Source organism: Psammomys obesus, unplaced genomic scaffold (genome assembly GCF_907164565.1).
Source record: "Psammomys obesus unplaced genomic scaffold, mPsaObe1.curated_primary_1811, whole genome shotgun sequence".
NCBI lineage: Eukaryota > Metazoa > Chordata > Mammalia > Rodentia > Muridae > Psammomys > Psammomys obesus.
Genome location: NW_026592710.1, coordinates 3,519,466 through 3,540,829, shown reverse-complemented (window position 1 = coordinate 3,540,829; position 21,364 = coordinate 3,519,466). Strand labels below are relative to the sequence as shown.

At 54.8% G+C, this 21,364-nt stretch overlaps 1 protein-coding gene across 5 annotated transcripts in view; it reads right to left on the bottom strand.

The window, feature by feature from the left end:
- Positions 1-21,364, bottom strand: part of Kcnab2 (potassium voltage-gated channel subfamily A regulatory beta subunit 2) — an 80,933-nt gene that overhangs the window by 34,370 nt on the left and 25,199 nt on the right. For 2 of the 5 annotated variants that reach the window (XM_055615159.1, XM_055615158.1), the window contains exons 2-3: positions 11,588-11,714; positions 10,551-10,592 (exon numbers count right to left, since the gene is read on the bottom strand). In XM_055615159.1, the coding sequence (XP_055471134.1) occupies positions 10,551-10,592; positions 11,588-11,664 (119 nt within the window). In that variant the 5' untranslated portion in view covers positions 11,665-11,714. Of the gene's footprint in view, positions 1-1,689; positions 1,908-6,349; positions 6,372-10,550; positions 10,593-11,587; positions 11,715-21,364 lie in introns of those variants that run through there. The other 3 variants (XM_055615160.1, XM_055615161.1, XM_055615156.1) reach the window with 3 other exon arrangements.

The following is a 21,364-nucleotide window of genomic DNA, read 5'->3' as shown; positions in this document are numbered from 1 at the left end:
CATCTCCAGGGTCCAGCCGGGGTCCAGTGCCAGCATCCTCTTGATAAGCTGATGCTGAGCACTTACTAGGTCCCCATGAGCAGCTACATAAAACCAAACAAGGCTCATGGTCTCCCGCCTTGAGCAATTTCTGTCACCTTCATGAGCTCAGCTGTGGCCAACTGACTGAGAAATGGTCCTTCCCTCACAGATGACTTAGAATACAAAGACTTCAAGGTCATGTGGTTTCAGGGACCACTGGAAGTATTTTGTTTCTTTAAACTACACTTGTATATTTGAATAATCGCCCAAAGGAACAAACACATCGTGCACGGAGAGGAAGACAAAAGCTGTCCCGACCGCCACTCACTCTAGAGAACAGCCAAACCCTGGGGCTAGAACATGAGAAACAGGTGATACCTGAACCTCAGATAAACACTTAACTTTTTATTGTAAGTATGTGCCAAATGTTGCATAGGTCATACTGATACGAAAATATATACTTGCTGTCCACCTGAGGTTCTCATCCCATAAGCATCTTGCATTTTCATCTGTAACACTGGCAACCATATAAGGATTGGAGGAGACCAACCCCTTTGACCAACTAGCTCTGGAGGTTACAGAAAGGGAAGATGCACAGGACGGTCGATAGCCCGCCATATCTGTGGTCGGGAGCTGTCCTGGGTGCTGAACCCAGAGACGCAGGGGACGTTCTTCCAAGGGTCTGAGAAAGCTCATCCCACATGCAGGTCATTTAGACAGACAGAACCTTCACTCCACAGCCTGTTACCATAGTTACAGTCGGATGCAGCCAATTCTGAGGTGACCTGCTGAAAACCACTTTTCGTAGACACAACTCAATTTTAGGATGTGAAGGACACGTTCCTTTGTTCAGAGAACACAATCTCGGTTTTCCTTTCCAGAATGGGTTTGTGTTATAGATGTGAGCTGAAGTATTTTCCTTTAAATTTATTTAGACTTATTTAATTTGCGTGTTTGTATGGTTTGCCTGTAGAGGTCAGAAGAGATCACTGATCCCCTGGAACTGGAGTTATGGATGGTAATGAGCCACCAAGTGGGCGCTGGGAACCAAACCTGGTCCTTTGCAAGAGCAACCAGTGCCTATAACTTCTGAGACATCTCTCCAGTCTTATTTTAAAAGTATTTGTTTGTAATGTGTGTGTGTGTGCGTGTACGTGCAGTATTTACAGAGGCCAGGAGGTGGCAGATGTTCTGGTGGGCTTACAGGCATTGGGAACTGCCCTACTTTGGTGCTAGAGGCTGAACTCAGGTCTTTTACAAGAACAATCAGTGCTTTTAATATCTGAATCATTTCTCCAGCCCCATTGAAATGTTCTCAGTAATTCATGCTTAGCCAACTCTTAGTGTGAAGTTTCCAGTGACAAATGAAACAGCCTTTACCTGCTCATCAAGGTACCCCTCCCCCAATGGAAACACCTCAAACAGAACTCTAAACCCAGGAACACGTATGTTAGGGCAGCTAGGACTACAGCAGACATTCACTTTCTTCTTGGAGGTATTTCTATTCAGTTGGAGATTTCCAAACTGAAAATATTTACCCTAAGTCACAATAAAACTATGGCCAGTGTTTCCAGGGCTTTACCCCTCTCCCCTGCAGGCCCTCCTTGAAGTCCTCCTTGGATGTCCTGGGGCCTCCCTGCTCACCCCCATCTCCAGCCCAGCCCTTACCGATACTTCATGCCCGTGCGCTGGGCGGTGCAGCCGTCCAGGGAAAGGCCGTGCATGCGGAGGAAGCTCTCCATGTTCCTGGCCTGGGCGGCTGCCCGCACCTCCCGCAGCCGCTGCAGCTCCAGTGTGTCTGTCTGGCGGACTGGATGCAGGGCCCAGTCTGAGTGGCATCTGCTGCTTACGCTCCGCAGACTCTCACTGTATGTCATGGACAGCATGGTGCCGCTTGGAGTTGTCGCTGCCCAGATGGGAAATGCTGAGCGGTGGTAGTTTAGAGAGCTTGTCAGTACCTCTGGGGCCCCAGGCTGGCCCACTAGAGGAGGCCAGATGCAGAGGTGACAGTCTTCGAGAACTGCCATCACGGCGTGCCGAGTCCTGGTCTGAGGTTCATGCTGGGGCAAGCACTTGCCTGCCTCTGCCCCAGCAGCCGTAAGAGAAGCGGGCCAAGCTGGGCTGCAGGCAGGAGCGAGCACTGTCCCCAAGCAGCACAATGTAACTGGGAGCACGGGGAGCATGCAGAAAGGGAGACTATGAACACTTCTGAGGACAGTGCTGCTGCCCAGTGGTGGTGGAGGTGCCTTGTCACGGTGCTCTTTTGAGAGCATCACCTGTTGAATCCTGGTGAAAGGCTGTCCCAGGAAAGAAGCACAAGGCACACCCACCGCAGAAGCAAGCTCTGAGTGGGCTCCTGCCACAGGGTCACCTTGCCCCACATGCCAGGGGTACAGGCCAGGGAGGCCATTTTGTTCTCAAGCCTGGGAAAAGTGAACTGTGAGGCTCGCTGGAAATCCCACTGCACCGGCAGAGGTCTCTGGGCTCTCTGCTTCCTGATAGCTGCATCACAGTCCATGGAGCTTTAGCAGGAGGGTGCGAGGGGTGGTGGGCTAATTGGTCTGGGAGGTACCCTGCTGGGTGAAGTTACAGTTCTTGCCTGGACTGGATAGCCATTACGAGCTCAACATTAAAGGCGACTCCCTCCCCTCGGTGGGGTCCCCTGCTCTCTGTCTGACTTCATCTGGACGCCCCTAACCACATTGATGTATGGCCTCTGACACAGCTCCCTGTTAGCCCAGATGTTAACTAGGTACTGAGTTTCTATTCTCATGACAGGAGTGTGCTGCTTAATGCAAACTAAGCATCCCTGAAGCGCCTAGTTCCAACCAATTATGTACACCGATCCTTGGACCCCCCACCCACTCCCCAAGGGGTATACAGCCTTTGTTCTCTGGAATTAAAGTTGAATTAGCCATCAGCTGTTCCTAGGGTGTGTGACCCCTGTATGGTTCTCGCAGGCCATTCCAGGAAGCAACTGTCTCCTGCCCCTCCTGACTTTGTGGGTTGATGGGAGGCAGTCCCCAGGCAGAAAGAGAGCCAACAACGTCATAGCTCACACATCCAGGAACATTCCTAGAGTCTTCCAGGCTGATGACGTCACTCTCAGAGACCAAGATCTCGGAATGGGGACATGAGTGGCAGCCCTGACAGTGGACGCTGGCACAGCTGAAAGGACCAGCTCTAAGGGCCCTTGCATCTGCAATCCTCCTAGGGGGCCACTGCAGGGACATGGGCACTGTGGCTGCAAGAGGGCTACGGAGCCACACCCTGCTCAGAAAAGACACAGTGGCAGGTGTGGGTGAGACAGAGGTCTGCACTCCAGGGCCCTGTCCTTGTCATCTCTGCCCAGACAAGGCCCCCTGGCCACAGAAGTGTCACTAGAAGGTGCAGTTCTAAGTTCCTGTTTCAGTTGGGCCAGATGCAGTGGTGAGGCTGTGACCTTTCCTGGTTGCTAGAAGCAGCCAGCTTGGTGCCACCCTGTGTCCAGGACACAGCAAGCTCCATTAACCACAGGCAGGAGCTGAAGGGGCACTGAGAGGCCCTGGCCTAGGGCTGGCCTCTTTGGGGGCTAGAGGAAGGACCCTCCCACTAAGGACAGGAACTTGAGATGACCATGTACAAAGTCCTCCCAGCCTGGGTCACCTCTCCCTTAGCCTGAGAGGGCACTGCAGGCAGGGGTCACCTCCAGGAATCTTGTACCTGGCCCTTGCTCAGAGGCCTTCCCTGCAGTTATCTTTGTATGAAGACTGTTCACATCTAGCATGCGGCTTAGTTCACAATAGGTGCTTGGAATACTTACTGCATGTGCAGCTCAGCGTGTGTGTGTGTGTGTGTGTGTGTGTGTGTGTGTGTGTGTGTGTGTGCTCGATCAGAGAGTATGGAAAGACCAATGAACAATGAGATCCCAGGGAGGGACACACACACACACACACACACACACACACACACACACACACACACACTGATCCCAGAGAATCCCAGAGAGAAAGACAGACACAGAGAAACAGAGAGAGAGAGGAGAGAGACAGGAGAGAGAAAGAGAGAGAGAGACAGGAGAGAGAGAAAGAGAGAGACAGAGACAGAGAGATAGTATCTGTCACAGCTTGGATTTTCTGCCCTGAGCATGACGGTGCCTCCCCTGGGCAGATGCTGTGCTGGCTGCACACGATCAGAGCCTTGCTTGTTGGGCGTGGCCCCCATCACGTCCTTTTGTTGTGAGACATTTATCAGCTTTGAGCAGATACTTTCCTAAAATTGTCCTGACTGCTCTGCCTCCCTGCGGCTGCCTGCTCCTGTTCCTAGCAGTGCCCATGAAGCCCACAGTAGGGGTCCAGGCCTCCAGAAGGCAAGCCAAGGCTTACTGAGCCTTGCCAGGCCGAGTCCCAGTGGCAGTGTCCCTGTAGCAGCACTGGGGCTGGCTGGGTGCTGGGCTCAGGCTCAGCAGTGACTTACAGTCTGCTCTGTGGTGGGACTGACATTCGCCACTGCTCACAGTTTCAGAGTGGGAGTGGGGTGCCATGCTCAGGGCTCTGGATACTGAAACTGATGGGACTGTGGGAAAGACCTGTTTTTCAAGGAAAATATGTCTGGGGCTGCAAAAGGGGCCCAGCCCATGATGAGAAACATCGTAGGGAAAGGGGACCTGAAACCCACAGGTGGCAGGGCAGGCTTCCTCTTCCTCCTGCAGGCTGGCTACTGGCTCCTCTGGCAGGCACAGGGCAGCAGTGGGCAGCTGGTCTGGAGGTGTTGCATGGCCAGCAGCTGGCCCTGTGTGGAGTGGAGGCCAGCTCTCTCTTCCCTGACAGGGGTGAGAGAGGAGGCCGGCTGGGCAGGCTACAGCTGGAAACTCTTCCCGAAAAGTGGGCAAGATGTACACGCTCCCAGCCAGGCTGGAATCAGTAACCATTAGCTTTGAAGACACTGCCTACAAAAGCGCAGGGGTCTGCAGGGGTCTGTAAACACTGCCAGGGCCCCAGCGTGGGATGACAGAGGCTCAGGCTGTTGGGTCCAGGATGGGACAGTGCTCCCTCTATCATCATTCACGACGTGACAGAGGCTTGTCACCAGGCTGCTGGAGGTGTAGCAAGGAACACACCTCACAGGAGCAGGTGAGCAGCCCAAAGATGTGCACTATGACAGGAGCCGTGACGAGGAATAGTGTGTGTGGAGAACAGTCTGCTATCTAAGCTGGTGTGTAAAGTAGGCCCCTCTGACAGGAGACAAGTGACCGGCAGCTAGAATGAGCCTGGCAGACGCCAAACATCACCAGGAAAAGACGGACACTAAAAACCCGCCCTTTGCAGAGAATGCATGCAACTCCTTACAGCATAGGAGGAGACCGGGGAATGCAGGAAAGAATAGGCCTGCTGCCTCCCTGGTCGGCCGCATGTCCATCACTGAGGAAATGCAGGTTCTGTGGCACGGGGGGTGGGGACGAGAGCCTTCTGTTACAAGTGAGGAGAACTGGGTGAGGGTGGCAGCTGAGAGCAGAGGGTCCATAGTACCACAGTGTGTGTGTGTGTGTGTGTGTGTGTGTGTGTGTGTTTCTGTGTATATCTTGAGGGGAGGCTGGACAGCCATTCAGAGGAGGTGGGCTATATAGCTGTGTAAATGGTTTCTGGGTTCTGGCAGCCTGGTGCAGACGGACAAAGCTTTACAGTCTGAACTCCCTCAGGCTGTGACTATACTCTGGGCTTTTCTTAAATATAGTACGGAGTGTTCTCAGCCCTCTTTCAAGGCTCGTTCCTCCTGCCTGAGCTTAGAAGTGCAGTGACCTCTGACCTCTGAGTTGGAACACAGCAGCCTTTTCTTGGGCGAGGTTCTCTGGAACACTAACCCTACATCCTACCTGGTCTCTAAAAGAATGAGCATCACCCCCACCCCCCATTAGGACCTGCCAATTCACACACTTGTAGGCTTTCTCTGAAAATCTATTCCTGTCGGCTGGGGGCTCCGGGGACTCCACTCGAATTAACACAGTGATGCGGAAAAGCGAGGTGCCGGCAACGCTAACCTCATTAAGTCGGCAGGAATCGCTTCCTCCCTCCCCAGTTTGCCTTCCACCTGGAGCTTCCGAACCAGGGCTACTTACTAACAGCCACCGAAGCCCTGCCTCTCTGCCAAATGGCAACACGTGTCTGGAGGCTGAAGACTAGCCGGAAGCTTCGGAGCCGAGAAACACAGGGAAGTGGTCACCATCCTAGGGTGCGGCTCTGTAGCTCACTGCGCGCACGCACACGCACACACACACACACACACACACACACACACACACACACACACACACGCAGGGTTTCCCAGGCAGACTTCTCAGATAGCAACAAACCTTGCAGACAGCATTGCCAGCCCAAGTCACGGGTGCCGAATCTCAATCGGGGGTAATGCCAGCAGACAGAGAGACAGCCAGGCCAGCGCTGCACAGGGAGCAAGCAGGATCAACGGCGGCCGCAACAGGGTGGTGGGCGCAGCCAGGCGGGAGCCCGCCCACCCTCCTCCATCCAGCACAGTCACCTCAGGCCCACCCAGGTGGGCTCTTTGAGCTTGCCTGCTTTGAAAAAATGTGGACTGTCTCTGACTTCTGATCAGCCAGAAGCGCCCCCAGACATCACCCCTGAGACAGTGGCTGCTACAGCCACTCCTGCGCCCAACTCACCTGCTTCCCTGGGTGGCTGCTTGTTAAAAAAGGCCACAGTCCAGTTATCAGGGAGCTAAGAAGGCGGAGGGCGCGGTGGCGTTTTCATTAGGGAGTGTCACTGCAGAACGTCAGAAGCAATTGGTGAATGAGAGAGTCCCGCAAGGGTCGGCTCTGGAGGCAGCAAGTCCATTAGCTTCTATTAGGGAGTTTTCATCTTGTGGAGGAGGCTGAATTATTCACGAGCGCCTCTCCCCTAAAAGCTCAGGAAGCGCAGTGCCTCGCTGCCGCCTGGCAATGCCGCTGCCTGGCAGGACGGCTGGGGCAGCATGAGGTGGGGCCAGCCCCCTCCCCTGGTCTCCCCTTTGTTGCCTTTGCTGACTTTGTGTCAGGGGCATGGATCTTCTGAGCCACAGGCAGCGGAGAGCTGGCTGTGCTGTTTCATTATTGAACGCCAGGCACGTGGCTCATGACTTCTGCTCCACCCCACTCTAGTTGTGTCTGCAGTGGCACCTGTTGCGTGGGATCATTGTCACAGAGGTGTCTACCCGTCCACCGGGGGCCACTCTATGTGGTTATGTGTATGCATAGCTGCCTGTGCCTGGAAAATTCTAGAAATCTATTTGGGCACACAATGCTGGCCCCCGCCAGTAGGCTTCCTTCATAGCACATCTCCTGGCCGGAGCTTCAGATAAAGCTTTGAGACTGTTCCCTGTGAGGCCCAGAACCAGGCTGAGGCCCAGGGCTGTGACCCCTTGAGAGCCTTGGATGCCTAGAAAGTGTCAGCGTGACACTACTGTCCCAGAAGACATGCCAATCAATGCCTGTGGAGGAACAGGACAGGCAACTGGTGTCCCGGACTCAGCCCAAGGCTCAGGACTCAGCTGGGCGATTTCCCCCAAAGGCCAAGCCTGTGGCTGTGCTGTCTCCAAGGGGTTATTTCTCGCAAGTGATGATGAGAGTGGTGGGGTTTTGGGAGGTGGAGCCTCAGGGAAAGTCTTTAGGTCACTGTGGACCAAGATGTAAGCTCTCAGTCATTTCCTGTCACCAAGCCTTTGCCCTGCCCTTATGGACTATCTGAAACCCTAACCCAAATTAAACATTTTCTTTTATAAGTTGCCCTGGTCATGCTGTTTCATTACAGCAACAGAAAAGTAAGTAAGACAGTTTTGCTCCAGGTACACTGCTACAGTAACAAAAGTATGAACTGTTTACTGTGAGAACTTTTTATCCTAGCCTCACCAACTGGGAAAGGGAACCACACCCCTCCTTGGAGCAAAACAGTTCTCCAGATGGTTACCATGACAGCTTTGTTCCTAGACATACCCAAGTACAGAGAATGGATGCATTCGTCAGTCCTTTGTGCCTCTGCGGACTTTCAGTGTGTAATGGCTAATCTGCACCATCTACTTGACTGGGTTAAGAAACACGCCTGGTGCATTAGAGAACTCCATCTTTGGGCATGTCAGGCACATGTGAGGGCCTTTATCCACCATGGAGGTAGACGGCACCATCCCATAGGCTGAGGTCTGAGCCTGAAAACTGCAGCTGGGCCCTGGCATTCCCCACTCTGCTTCCTGATCCATCCAGATGTGAGGAAGCAGCCTCACCCTCCTGCTGCCAAGGTTGATGCCACTTCCACCACATGTGCCATCTGCCATGACGAACCCAATGCCCAGATCATTGGCCAGAAGAACCACCTCTCCCTCCTTCCCTCAAGGCTTCTTGGCAGGTATTTGGTAAAAGCATGGAGAAAAGCAACTAATTCACTGTGGCTTTGTGGCACCTCCTACGAGTGTGTGTGTGTGTGTGTGTGTGTGTGTGTGTGTGTGTGTGTGAACATTTTCCTGCCCTTAGGCCTCTCCAAGTTCAGGCAGGAGTCTTGCTTGCTCTGGGCTTAGAAACCTGAGCAGAAACTGCAGTGTTTGCTGTAGTCTAGCCTCATGCCTGAGGAGATTGGGCACTTCCTCATGGAAGTAGGCCCTAGCTAGATGGGCAGGAGGATGGCAGACATGTGGGCCCATGGAGACAAAACAGGGCCCCACACATCCCTGAGAAGCTGACACTAGCCGACCCAGACAGATAAGCAAGATGTCAACCCGCCCCCAGGTGACACCAGGCTTGGCGCTGTGTGTCAGGATTTCACTCCCTTGGTGATCTGGGGGTTGCTCAGCCGGTAACTCTGCCAACTCTGCCACAAACACTTCTGCCATCAAAGGGCCAGTGTTAGGTAACGTCAAGGAGGTCTATGGTGGTCACGCTTAGTGCCGTAGTGAGCGGCACCTAGTGTGTTCCAGGAAGGAAGAGCCAGGCCTTTGTGATCACCACCAGAGGTCTCACCTGACTGCTTACGTGAAAATTCCACTGGAGACCCGAAGGACAGGATGGACCTGTGGGCTCTGGTCTGAGGGTCAGCTAGCGCTGGGTAAAACTCACTACAGGCCTGCTTACCCCTGCACGTTAGCAGGGACCTTTCGGCCTGTTGCTCTGCCCCTACTCTCCCTCCAGGCAGGTGTGTAGAGGCTCTCTTGAGGACAGAGTTCAGGTGCAAGTTTTCTATTACTCAGACCCTTCTAGAACAAACGCGGTACATTCCTCACGTGCCACAAGATGTACGAACAAGCGTTTGTGAGCTCAGGCTCAGGCACAAGCTTTTATCCACAGTCCCACCTCAGAGTTCCCTGTAAGGATCAAGACCTCAGAGATGAATTCACAAACTAGCTGTGAACCCAGGCATGGCCATGATACTGAGGCCACGGAATGAAGACCCAGTGGCGACCCACGCACATGCAGCCCTGACTTCCAGTACAATGGGATACCCCATGGCACCTCTTCTGGGATGTGCTCGGCACATCTGGACCTCGACCTCTGTCCTTCCAGGTTAAGATGCTGCAGCACACTGCCCTGTGGTCCCGAGGATGTAGGGACCCCCATCACAGCCCCCATCCCCCATCACAGTCTCCAGCCCCCATCACAGCCCCCAGGCAGGCTGAGGCAGCTAGCTGCAAGACTACTGCAGTTCTGACATCTGACTTCTTGAGCCTGAAAGATTGCCAAGAAGTGTTCTCCAGATGTGGGTAAGACAGTCTAGAAGGAGAGGCAGAATGGCTTGAAGGGAGCCTGGGCTTCTTGATGCCACATCCTGATCAGCAACACCTGGCTCCCAATTCTCCAAGGGAGAAGTATATCAGAGATACCATGACCCTCCCCCTTCCAAACCGCACAGGGACTGCATACACTTCATGAAGATCTGAGCCTCCAAAGCACTGGAAAGCTCCATGGCCAGGTTATCAGTCCACCCAAACTCAAATCTGTATGCAAGAGGAAGGACAGGTCAGTTCAGCACGGATCCTTCCTTCTGGTGATGGAAACACACGCCACATGAAGTGGCCCATACACTGAGCATTCTCCTTTTCTCTTTTTAACCTTGTAATGCTGAGGATGAAACCCACAGCCTGGCACACAGTAGGCGAAGGCTCTACCGCTGAGTCCCGAGTCTTGCCTGCGAGAGAAGTTGTAATGTAGACTGGCTGAGAGCTGAGCATGTATCTTAAGGCCATTTGGTCAAATCAAAGCAGACTTCAGTAGAATGAGCACACGCCATTAACCCGACCAAACACTTCCATCGGGGCATTGCACGGGCTCTGTGGTTAGCACTCAGAGACGCGGTGGAGCCTGTCAGTAGAGACAGTGCCAGCCTGTATCTTGCCCTGTCCGGAAGCGCACAGCCCTCCCCACCACACCTTTGCCTTTGGCCTTCTGGGTTGGGAGGAGGAGGAGGACAAAGAGGAGGTGGTGGTGGTGGTGGTGGTGGTGGTGGTGGTGGTGGTGGAGGAGGAGGAGGAGGAGGAGGAGGAGGAGGAGGAGGAGGAGGAGGAGGAGGAGGACTTATTACCTGTAAAACTGGAGCTGTCTTTTGGGACTCCCATACCGAGTACTTCAGATAGCAGTGGAAGAAAGTGGGGGAAAGAAGAGGAGAGAAGACAGTAGGCAGTTGGTATCTTCCACAGGCAGGTGCAAGCTCAGAACTCATCACTGATATCCCACCAGGCCCCACCCGCCACACATCCCCATCCCAGCTCCAGGCTAGCGGACCGGCTCCATCAGATTACAAGCCAGGTACCAAACACTTTGCAGCAGCGCCACCCAGTGGCCAGTGAGGTGGAGGCCTGGAGCCTGCTCTGGTCGCGACAGTTTGGAGGCGCCGCAGTAGACTCTGGGTGAGCGTCTGGGTTTTTAATAAGCTTCAGACCATGCTTTACAGTATGCTTTAGAATAGCTGCCAAAAACCACACCCTGACAGGACAGCCTGAGACGCTGGGGTCCTTCCCAGGACAGACACCTCTTCCCCTGATTTCCACAGACACTTGCAACAGTGCAGGCTCCAGCCATTGTCTAGAAAGGTCTAAATAGGGCGTTGGGGTCCTGTGCAGACGTGGTCTTTTAGGATGGCAATGCGGGCTTTGGGGTTCTATGCCAGGTCTGCGGCCAGCGGCTCTCATCAGCGCCCTCTACAGGAAGCCTGCTGTTCAGACCGGCTGGCTCACACAAGGAGGTCAAGATTGCCCTGTCTGGCTGTTGCTGGCCTCTGGGCAGGTACCGACACACCAATGCCCACAAGCTCCTTGAGAGAAGCCCCCCAATGCCTCTGGTGGATTATCAGAGAGCACCAAGGAACGATGTGTATAGGAGGAGAAGTGGAAGTGGGGAAGGGCACTCTTGGAGTTGCTCAGATAGCCACGGGTGAGATTTCCAGAGTCAGGGACCAGAAACAAATCTGTCTTGGCCTAGTGACATCCAGGAAGTCCTTATTTCTTTCCAAGCACAGCTCTGAAAGCTTCCATGCTCTCTGCAGGGCCTGCGTGCCTCAAGCCCTCCGAGCCTTGCTTGAGTCCTAGTCTTTCCCCGAGGGAGGAGGCATGGGTGTGTTACCTGTAGACCATCCCGGGGGAGCCTGTCTGCCGCAGGGAGAGCCGAGCTGGGGAACCCGTGGTTGATTCCGGATACATGGGGCCGGCCTCGTTTACCCAGGTCAGCTTGCCTTTTCAGAGGGGAGATTCTGAAAGAAAATGCACAGGCAAAAGGGTCGTGGTTAAAAAGAGACTGGGCAGGTTTGGTTGGGGCTGTATGAGCCCATCCCCCCTCAGACAGATGGACCGTCCCATGGACTCAGATGGCCTGCTGTGGAGGGTGCTGTCCTTCCAGTGCACACCCGTCCCACTGCTCGCACGAGGCGGAAGGCTCTGTGGACTTCTCTGTCCCCTTCTTCCCCTCCCAGGAACTTCTCTTGCTCCTGACCCAGCCCCAGCTTCCTGTGTTGCCCTGGTGTTTAGGGAGCTTGTCTGACACCCTCAAACAACCTGGCTCCTGGGATTCCCTCCTTGTGCCAAGTCCTCCCCTTGAGCACAGCTGGACCCAGTGACTTGATTCTGACCAGGAGAATGTGGCAAGGGAGATGGGTTGTCACTGGATTGTCGCTGGATGACATAGGTAATTTCTGTCCTGCCAGCTGACTCTCTTTGCCAGCTCTGAGGACATGAGCTGCTGTGTAGTAGAGGCCCCTGTGGCAGGAGCTCAAAGGCCAACCAGGAAGTGACTTCTCAAATGGCCCTAGGGGCTTTGGAGCTGATTCTTCAACAGTTGGCTCCTCCCGTAAGGCCCTCCTCCCCAGACCCTGCCAGCCCCTGGAGAGCAGCTCCAGAGGCCCTAAGATGCACTGGGCCCCAGCCTTCTGCAACCCAGACCCACAGACACCCTGATCTCCTAGCAGCACGCCATGTCAAGTGGCTCCCCTTCCCCGCTATTGCCTCCAGGCTGCGCTCTGCCTGCCGGCCTCAACCGCACCCCTGTTCACCTGGCCACCTCCTCCTCCGTTAACAGGCCCCACTCGTGCCCCTCCCAGCTTCCAGGACCTTACAGTGGCAACCCCTTCCACCTAGCTGTCACCTTCATGAGTGCCCTCCCAGAGCAGTTCCAACAACTTGTCTGCATGCAGGTATGGCTGTTCCAACATCTTTGTTGAAGCTTCACAAGGCCCTGTTAACCGCCATGCCCCTGGGCCCCCCAGAGCCCAGATGAGGGTCCCTGATTCAAATTCACAGGGCCCCACTTACACGGGCAATGGAATTTGGGATTGGCACAGATCCCCTGAGATTGGAGGGTGACATTTAGGTAAATAGTCGTTTTGTTTTTGTTTTTCCACTGTTTCCCTCGTTAGGATCATGACCTCCTTTGAACGCTGCCTAACCCTGGCAACACCGCCCAGTGGAGGTCCCAACGAGGCCTCCTCTGGGCCACAGGGAATGAACACCTGCATGGGCGCCTGCTGGAAATAGGACAGACACCATAAGCAGCATGGAGTGATGAGGCTGATGAGGAACCCTGGGGATTTTTAAGAAACCTCATTTGGAATGCAATGATGAAACAGAAAATTCCCTTTAGCCCTTAACATTGGTGCAGGCGGGGCACGGCTGATGCTAGCCCAGGTTCTTTGTGAGGAAGCTCCTGAGCTGTGAGGGTCCTGAAGTCTTCCTGCAGTCCCCCAGTGTCCACTTTCCCCACCAATCACCTTTCTCATGTGTGTGAGCACACACACGCTTGTGCGCACAGGCACAAATGTGTGCACACACGGGGGCCTGGAGTGCCTTCTCCAATCACTCTCTGCCATACTCTTTTGAGCCAGTGTCTCTCACTGCACCTGGAGCTCGCCAGCTGGGCCCCACTGGCTGGCCAGCAAGCCCCAGGGACTCTCTCTGCTTCTCCATCGCTCAAGTTATAGGTGTGCACCACTACTCCCAGCCTTTTTTTTTTTTTTTTTTTTTGCTTTTTTTAAAGAAAGGGCCTCACGATGTTATCCCAGCTGACGCTGGCCTCGAGCTCACCTGCCTCTGCCTCCCAACTGCTGGGATTAAAGGCGTGCACCACCACACTTGGTCAAATGCATGAGCCACATGTGGTCTTGAGTCCAGCCCTTGGTGTGCATTAGGGGGATCAAAGTTTTGTCCTGATGCTTGGGTGGCAAGCACTTTGTCAAATGAGCCCTCGTCTCCCCAGCCCTTATCTTTCTTTCACAGCGTGAGTCCTTCAGACCACAGGTGCTGTGAGGTGCAGGCCAGATTCCCATCCCCCGGATCCATGTAGGAATCTGCTCATGGGTCCTGGAACGTCGGGGTGGGGCTGCAAATTCTGCAGACACTGTGTTTCTGGGTCTCCAGATGGCAGAAACTTTTCCTGTGCGGTGCTTCTCCTTGGGCAGGAGCTGGTCACTTGGCACTGGGGATAGCGGGGCCTCAAGGGCAGGGACAGCCCTGGAACCGCCGCTGCTGCGCCCACACTCTCCTGCAGCTTCCATGCTACCCAGAGCAAAGGCCGAACACCAACTGAGACCTCTGGGCTGCCTCTCTGCCCTCACCCAGCAGGTGGCTCCCATTCTGCAGGGCAACATAGGCTCCCCTGCTACCCCAGGGTCCCTGAGCTCGGCAGAGCCACCCCTTCTCAGGACTCTTAATAGTCCTCTTCCCCCTCAACTTGGCCTTTGACTCCTCGTCCCCTGCTTTACCTCCATGCCAGGATCACCCTGGCTCTCCCTGCACAACATACCTTAAACTGCCCTATTCAACCCTCTCCCCATGTTCACCCCTCGCTTGGTCCCTTCCTGTGTGACTTTCCCCCTAGAACCTGTCACTGCTGACACACCTAAGGCTTACCCACTTTTCTCTTTCCACAAAAGCTCTGCTGGTCTGAAGGCCAGGGCAGGGGGTGTCCTGTGTTCCTGCAGTTCCTGCTTGGTAGGCACTCAACTGCTATGGAATGACAGACTGTGACTCAGCCTGTTGGAGAGGGTGGGAGCTGGGCTCCTGTTACTGAAACACAGCCAGCTGTGGGCCACAGGGTGACAGGATTGGGCCTGAGGACCAGGGTTAGCCTTCTCTGGTGTGCAATGTCTGCTTTGTCCACTGGGGGCGCTCACAGCACCTGCAGGTGTGGGGAGAACTGGAGTCCTGCAGAATCCTGCAGGGACTCCCAAGAAGTGCTGGTTTGGAAATCCAGCTCCCTCCAAGCCCTCGTTGGCCCCTCCCCCACCCAGACCCACAGCCACAGGCAAGCACTGGCCTCACTCTGAAGATCACAGCTTTTAAAAAAAACCCCGTGGGTCTGCAGCCCAGCTCCCACCTCTGCCACCTCTCTGGGCAGGAGGGGGCTTGACGGGATTTCCCCATCAGTGAATGCTCTGCTTTCAGACGCAAGGTTTGCAGGCAGGGCCCACTTCTTGGCTCTGCAGCTGCTGCTGTCCAATCAGGAGCAGCTGCACCTGCCGACGTCCAATCGGGATGGAACCGACACCCTGGTGTTGGGAACAGTAGGCTGGTGCAGTGTTCCAGCAGGTGCCATACCACGGAAGGGTGGGCAGGGCTGAGCACCCTACAGCCCTCTCCAGGCAGAGCTGGGCTGGGTGCCCCTCAGTCCATGGCTGTCCCCACCCCTGCAATGTGGAGAACAGCACAGCTGGACAGTCACCCAAGGCCCATGGCATGGTCCACAGTTTGGAAGCCAGTCCCGCCCCAGGGGGTTGGGAGAGATCCGGGCTGAAGCTCAGAGTCCCGTCCTCTCTGGGTTTATGCACTTCCACTCTCGGGTCCCATCTCTGTGTGGCCTTGAGTAACTTTCTCGTTTATGTTTAAGGAATCGACGCTGGGAGCTTTGCCGAAGCCGGATGTGAAGAGGTGTGCAAATGCTGTGCGGCCAGGAGGGCCAGGCTGCTGGCAGGCGACCTCGAACACTCAGGAGGCACCATTCAAGCCGTCCTCCCCCAAATTATTTTGATAACTTTCAAACTTCAGAAAGATTGAAAAATCCGAACAGTGACAAACAGCCACGTCAGCACGGGCTTCCAGTGCCTCCGTTGCCACGCACCCGCCCTCCGCTCTGCTCCCGTCCTCTCTCAGGACACACCTGCACATGAGGCGCACATGCACGCAGAACCTTCAAGGCCGTCTGAGGAAGCCGCAGACCCTTGTTTCACACCAGACCCAAGACGGATCTGCATGAATGCTGCAGCACCTGCTGTGAGCCTCTGTCCAAACTCCCATCGCTCCCTAGGTTCTTGTTTAGATTTAAAAAAAATCCGGGATCCAGTCGAGGCTCTCAGATGGCATCAACTATTTCTCTCTGGTTTCTTCCAACTTAGAAACCTCATCATAATTTCCATTTTCGTGGGTGTATGTGTGTGTGTGCCACTGGAATGGAATCTAGGGTCCTGAATGCTTTCTACCACTGAGCTACTTCCTTGGCCTGACCCTGGGAGGTTTTGCCTTTCCTTTGTTCCTTGTCTTGTTGACCGCCCCTTGGTTTGTGATTTGCCTGACACTGCCTAGCTACCTTCCCCTTTCTCACATGTCCTCTGCCCACTGCAGGCGAGGCTAGCAGCTCTAGGCAGCACTCACTGGGGCTACTTCCACCGCTCAGGAACTGGGGGATCGCCTGAGGCCCTGAGTCCTCCAAACATCTCAGGAGGGAGCTTTCTCAATCACTGTTTTCTAGACGGGCTGAGTACATCGCATTTGTGTTCTGAGTGCAGAAGAATATGAAAATTCATGACTAGTTCTCAAGGCCAGGAAGACCTCGGTGGCCTGATTGAAGGTCCCTGGTTCAGTATGCTGAGTCCTGGGGCAAGGGTGAGACTGGCTGGGGGTGGGGTGGGGGGGACTTGGGCTTGGAAGTTTTCTAGGCAAGCTGGACCTGAAGCATGACTTTAGGTAAAGACACACACACACACACACACACTGCTTAAAAAGCTCTGGGCCAGAGTAGACCAAGGGAAGGGGGACTTTGGTTCTGCCCCTCAGCTGTGTATGTGTAGAATGGGGGCCTAGTAATATGACCTCAAATTCTCTATGTAAGCTTATGATAAATGATCGTATTATTCTTGGGGTTAACATACCCCAGGCTGTGCAAAGAAAGAGTTGTCAAGGGATCCTGCTTTGACCCCTTAACCTCAGGGAGGGTAAAGACGGGATCTATGGCTGCTGAGAGCTTCCCAGGGCTACTTGTCTAGAAGGGAAGAAGTGAGAGTGAATGGCCAGCCTCAGGCAGGAGGCCACAGGAGAGGCTATAGCCAGGAGTGTCTGTACCTGAGAGTTAAGGTCAGAGAGGCGCAGGAATAGCAGGCGCTTTCCCGTCTGGCTGGGGGACGAAGGCCGGGTTACCCACATCCTGGCTGGCACCCGAGGATGCACAGGAGGAAGGGACAAGGTTGAGTCACTGGTCCAAACCCCTCTGCACCCTCAGAGTCCATCTCCTCTTGACTGTCAGTTGCCGGTACTCCCTACCCTTCCCTCTAGTGCGGCCACATGACTTGCTCTGGCCACAGAGGTGAGCAGAATGACAACATCCTAATTCCAGTCATGGCCAAAGGAAGCTTGTCTCTCAATACTTGCTGCCATCATGGGGGATTGTCTGGGACACGTGTGCTGAGAAACCTTGCTACACGTGTGGCCACATGGCCACAAGAGTCACAGCTTTCCTCCGAAGGCTCACTGGACACACACTTCCACGGCCTGCTCCCAGGGTCCCTGCACAGCAGGAGCGGGTGGCTTTGGGAAGACCCCTCAGGCTCACACCGTCAGTGCAAGGGGAAGATAAACGGGCCTGTGCTACCTGGGGAGGCTTGTGTGGTGTTAAGGATCACGGGACCGGAGACCACCCTGTGCCTGGCGTGCTTCATGGAGAGATGCCATCACAGCTCCTCCCTGGACACGGGGCTTGCATGGCCACTGAACCAGCTCACATCACCTGTGCCCTGCCTGGCCACACTACCTTGCTTTCCTCGTCACCAATACTTTTTTGTCTGAAGGTTCTTCTCTTTTTTGCTCTCTCAGAAAGAGTCTACTTTTTTTTTTTTTTTTTTTTCCTGTAGCCTTGGCTGTCCTGGAACTCGCTATATAGACCAGGCTGGCCATGAACTCAGAGATCTGCTTGCATCTGCCTCTGCCTCCCTAGTGCTGGGATTAAAGGCGTACACCACCACACCTGGCCGAGGCCAGGCTTTATGTAATCACAGTCAGCCATGGGCAGAGAGGACCATGCTACTCACGGTGTCTTGATGGAGTGCATGGTGATGGGTCCTCTGTGGCTTCATCCAGACTCTGACTTTTTCTGAGAATTCAAAGGCTTGCTCCCTGAGCCCTTTGGAATATTGTCATTATGTGCTACTGTTCCATGACAAAGAACCACAGCTTAGAAAAAGCCAAGCCTGGGTGCCTGGGCCACATGGGGGAGAGACTTGAAATTGTGGAGGGCAGGCGGGAACACAGGAGACTGCCTTGAAAGCTATCCCTGAAACATCACCTCCACACTGCCCTGCCATTGTACCCCCACTCCCAGAGGCCAGCGAGTGCCCCGCCATCAAAGCCTGTGTAGCCTGGAGACTGCACAGCCCCATGTGAATGGTGGTACTCAATGCACAGGACCTGGAGGGGCAGAGGGGAGCAGGCTTGGTGCCAGCTGGCTGTGCTTTAGTCTGGGGCCCTTCAGAAAGCTTAGCTCGGAGTGAGGCCGAGTGCTTCTGTCCATGGAGCTGAGGTAATTTTGCTTAGCCCAACTGTAGTGTGGGGAATCTCATCGGGGCACTGATGCGCCTTCTGAGACAGTTGCCTAGCCAACCTGGAAGAGCCAGGGCCTCCCTCGAGGCTGGGTGCTGGTGAGGCGCCTCACAGGAGACAGGAAGAGGTGTAACTGCTGGAAACCACACACCACGCTTGAGTGACACACCCTTCCTCTCTGCTGAGGAAGGGCCCCAAAGGGAGCCCACTCCTCTCCCAGGAGCCAGAGGGAGCCCCCCCCCCCCCGAGGCTGTGTTCACGTGGATGTCAGTTAACGCCTGACCCATCCAGGGTTGGGATCTGGAGCAATGCAGCCCTTCCCACCATCTAGATCCTGTCAGCTGAGGATAGGTGTGCTGAGAGCCATGTGTACATAACCGGAGGCCAAGGTCTCGGCCGGGACCTCACGTGTGTGGGAGTCAGAGGTTGAGAGGAACTGTGAGTCTCTCCCATCTTCCATCTTAGGTTTGGAGACTTGGTCTCTCCCTGAACCTGGAGCTCGCTGGTCTAACTAGCTGGCTGACCACCCTGCCCCAGGGTACCTCTGGCTTCAGCTCCCAGTGCTGGGACTACAAACACACATGGTCATGCCCTACTTCTGATGTGGGTGCTGGGGACCTGAATTCAGGTCCTCACACTTGCATGGTGAGCACTTTACCACCCGAGCCATCTCCCATGACAAAGGCACCCAAGAACTCCTGAGGCCTTGGTGGGGGGCAGCAAAGGAATCGGGGAGGGTGGCAGAGGAAGCCGACAATCTGACACTAAATGGTGTAGCTATCACGGGCTTCAGACCACAGCCGAAGTACCCGTCCCTGACCATAGAGACAAGGTCAAAGCTGCTGAATGGAGTATTAGATAACGCATCCCACAGACGCCTCCTCAGTGTCCTTTACAAAGATCACCGTCTAAAGACTTCAGCTTAACCTTCTCAATGCTACATGCAAAGGCCCGTTCCTACCACACAGCAAACAAACCAGCCCCACCAAGATAATCCACAATTAAGAAATTACTGCAATAATTAAAAAAAGAAAAAAAAAAAAAAGACTACAGCTAACATGACCCTGCTGTGTTCAAAACTAGGATCACACTCCTTTTTCTGTATGACAGACACCTGAGAGTTCATACCCATGTATTAAGCCTCCCCTATGCACAGGGACAGCTTATTTTCCAGATCAGCAGCTGGGGGCCCTAGTCACACTAGCCCCCACTCCTAGACCCTGGGCTCCTAGGCCCTGACACCCTGGGAGTGTCAGCATTTTCAGCCTGGAAGAAATTGCCCTGTGGCCATAGCATCACACATGTCTGGTAAGTCTGGGATGATTCTTCCTGTCCCCACCCTGTCACCCCAGCATCTTTCTCAGAACTCGGGGAAAGTCCCACACAGAGTCTGGGGTGTGGATTAAGGTGCAGGAGCTGGGCTGCTGAGAGCAAGGCTGCCTCCTGATCACAGCTCCACTGTTTCCATCGCACCGCTTGGCCACTACAGTAGGTGCTAAGTGGGGCTCAGGGGAGGGGGCCCCAGCGGTGTGAGCTGTGAGCGAGCCCCATGATCATGGCTCAGCCTCCCCTTCTCTTCCTTCTTCCCTTCAGAAGAAGGCAAGACACACAAGCACTGGGATCTCTTCAAATATGGGGTGCCCACAGCTTCTTCCCTACCCTTCCCCCACGATGGCCACACCCTGCACCCTTAGCTGCTGTGTGTGTGGTGGCAGTGGGGAAGTAAAGGATGAGAAAGGCTGGAGGAGAGGGAGGAAGCCTGGGGCTCCGTGGAGCTCCCTGCCAACGCTGACTGGCATGGGACTTTGTACCCAACTTTGTCCTCAGCCTGCAGAGGGCAAGGAGAACCAGGAAGGGAGAGGAGCTCATCACAGCCCTGGCCAAGGTAGAAGGCCTCACTCCTAGAGACTAGCGGAGAGCAGATGGGCAGGCTTCTCCAGTGGTCACTGGGGGCAGCTCAGCAGTCCACTCACTTCTGTGAAGGAGCAGAGGCGTCCTGCAGAGCCCTTGATCTCCTAGTGTCCTCCCTCCCCTGCTTTTCACCCCAGGGATGAAAGCAGAAGCCTGTGGGGTGCTGTGTCAGCCAGGCCTCTCCCCTGGACGCACCACCATGTGAGCAGTGGCTGGGCCTTGTGTGTCCTCGGTTGCTGTGGGTGCTGGAAGGCTGGACAGGAAGCCACATGGGGTCACAAGGAGCCTGGGGTGGGGCAGCAGGGTGTTTGTGCCAGTGTTAACCCTGGATATTCAGTATCTCCGAGGCCTGCCCAGGGAGCCAACACTGCCACATGCCGAAAAGGAAACCCGCCCTGCAAAGTACATCCCCAAAGCACCCTGGGTACCTGCTGTGGGCTGAGATCCTTAGAGGAGACCATGTCCCGCATGTGTCAGGTGAAAGGCTGAGTCACTGTCTGCTGAGCAGCATGCCACTGAAGACCACAGGCCCAACAGGAAGCTGGTGCAGCAAGCACCAGGGCCCAGTGATCGGCAACTACAGTCAGAGACTAACAAACCAGGGCCCTTAAGGGGACGAAAGGGAGTGGCCTCTGATGGGAGGGCCCAGCCACCCCCGGGTGTGTGGACAGTGTGGCTGCCTCAGGAACAGGAGTTGGGGGAAGAGGGAGTCACAGCAGGGTGGAAGAGGTGTCCTTTGTGTCCCTGCTTCCTGTCCACAGGGCCCTCCCAGAAGGGACAGGCACAATCACTTGGGAGCCTTTCTCAAGGCGGGAAAGAGCAGCTCCTGGTGAATTACTGGAGCTAGCTTTGTAGGAAGCCCTTGTTCAGCTTTATCTGCGCCTCCCACAGCCCTAGCAGAGGTTCTGTTAGCCACCATCCACTCTGCAGGTGATGCCCCAAGGCTGACATCTAACCCAGGCCTGGCTGACTTAGAGCTGGGTTTCGAGGTTTCTGCTTGTCCTACAAAGAAGCAGGTGACTTGGCAAGTGCATACAGGGATATCCCAGGGAGCCCGGGTCATGCGGGAAGCCCTGTGCTGTGGCAAGGTTCCTTGCTGCCCTGTCAGGACAGCTGCTGAGTAGTGGAACCCCAGTGTAGCTCAACCAGAGAAGAAGCCAAGCTTGACTGAAGGTACAGAAAGTGTCCAGAACATTCC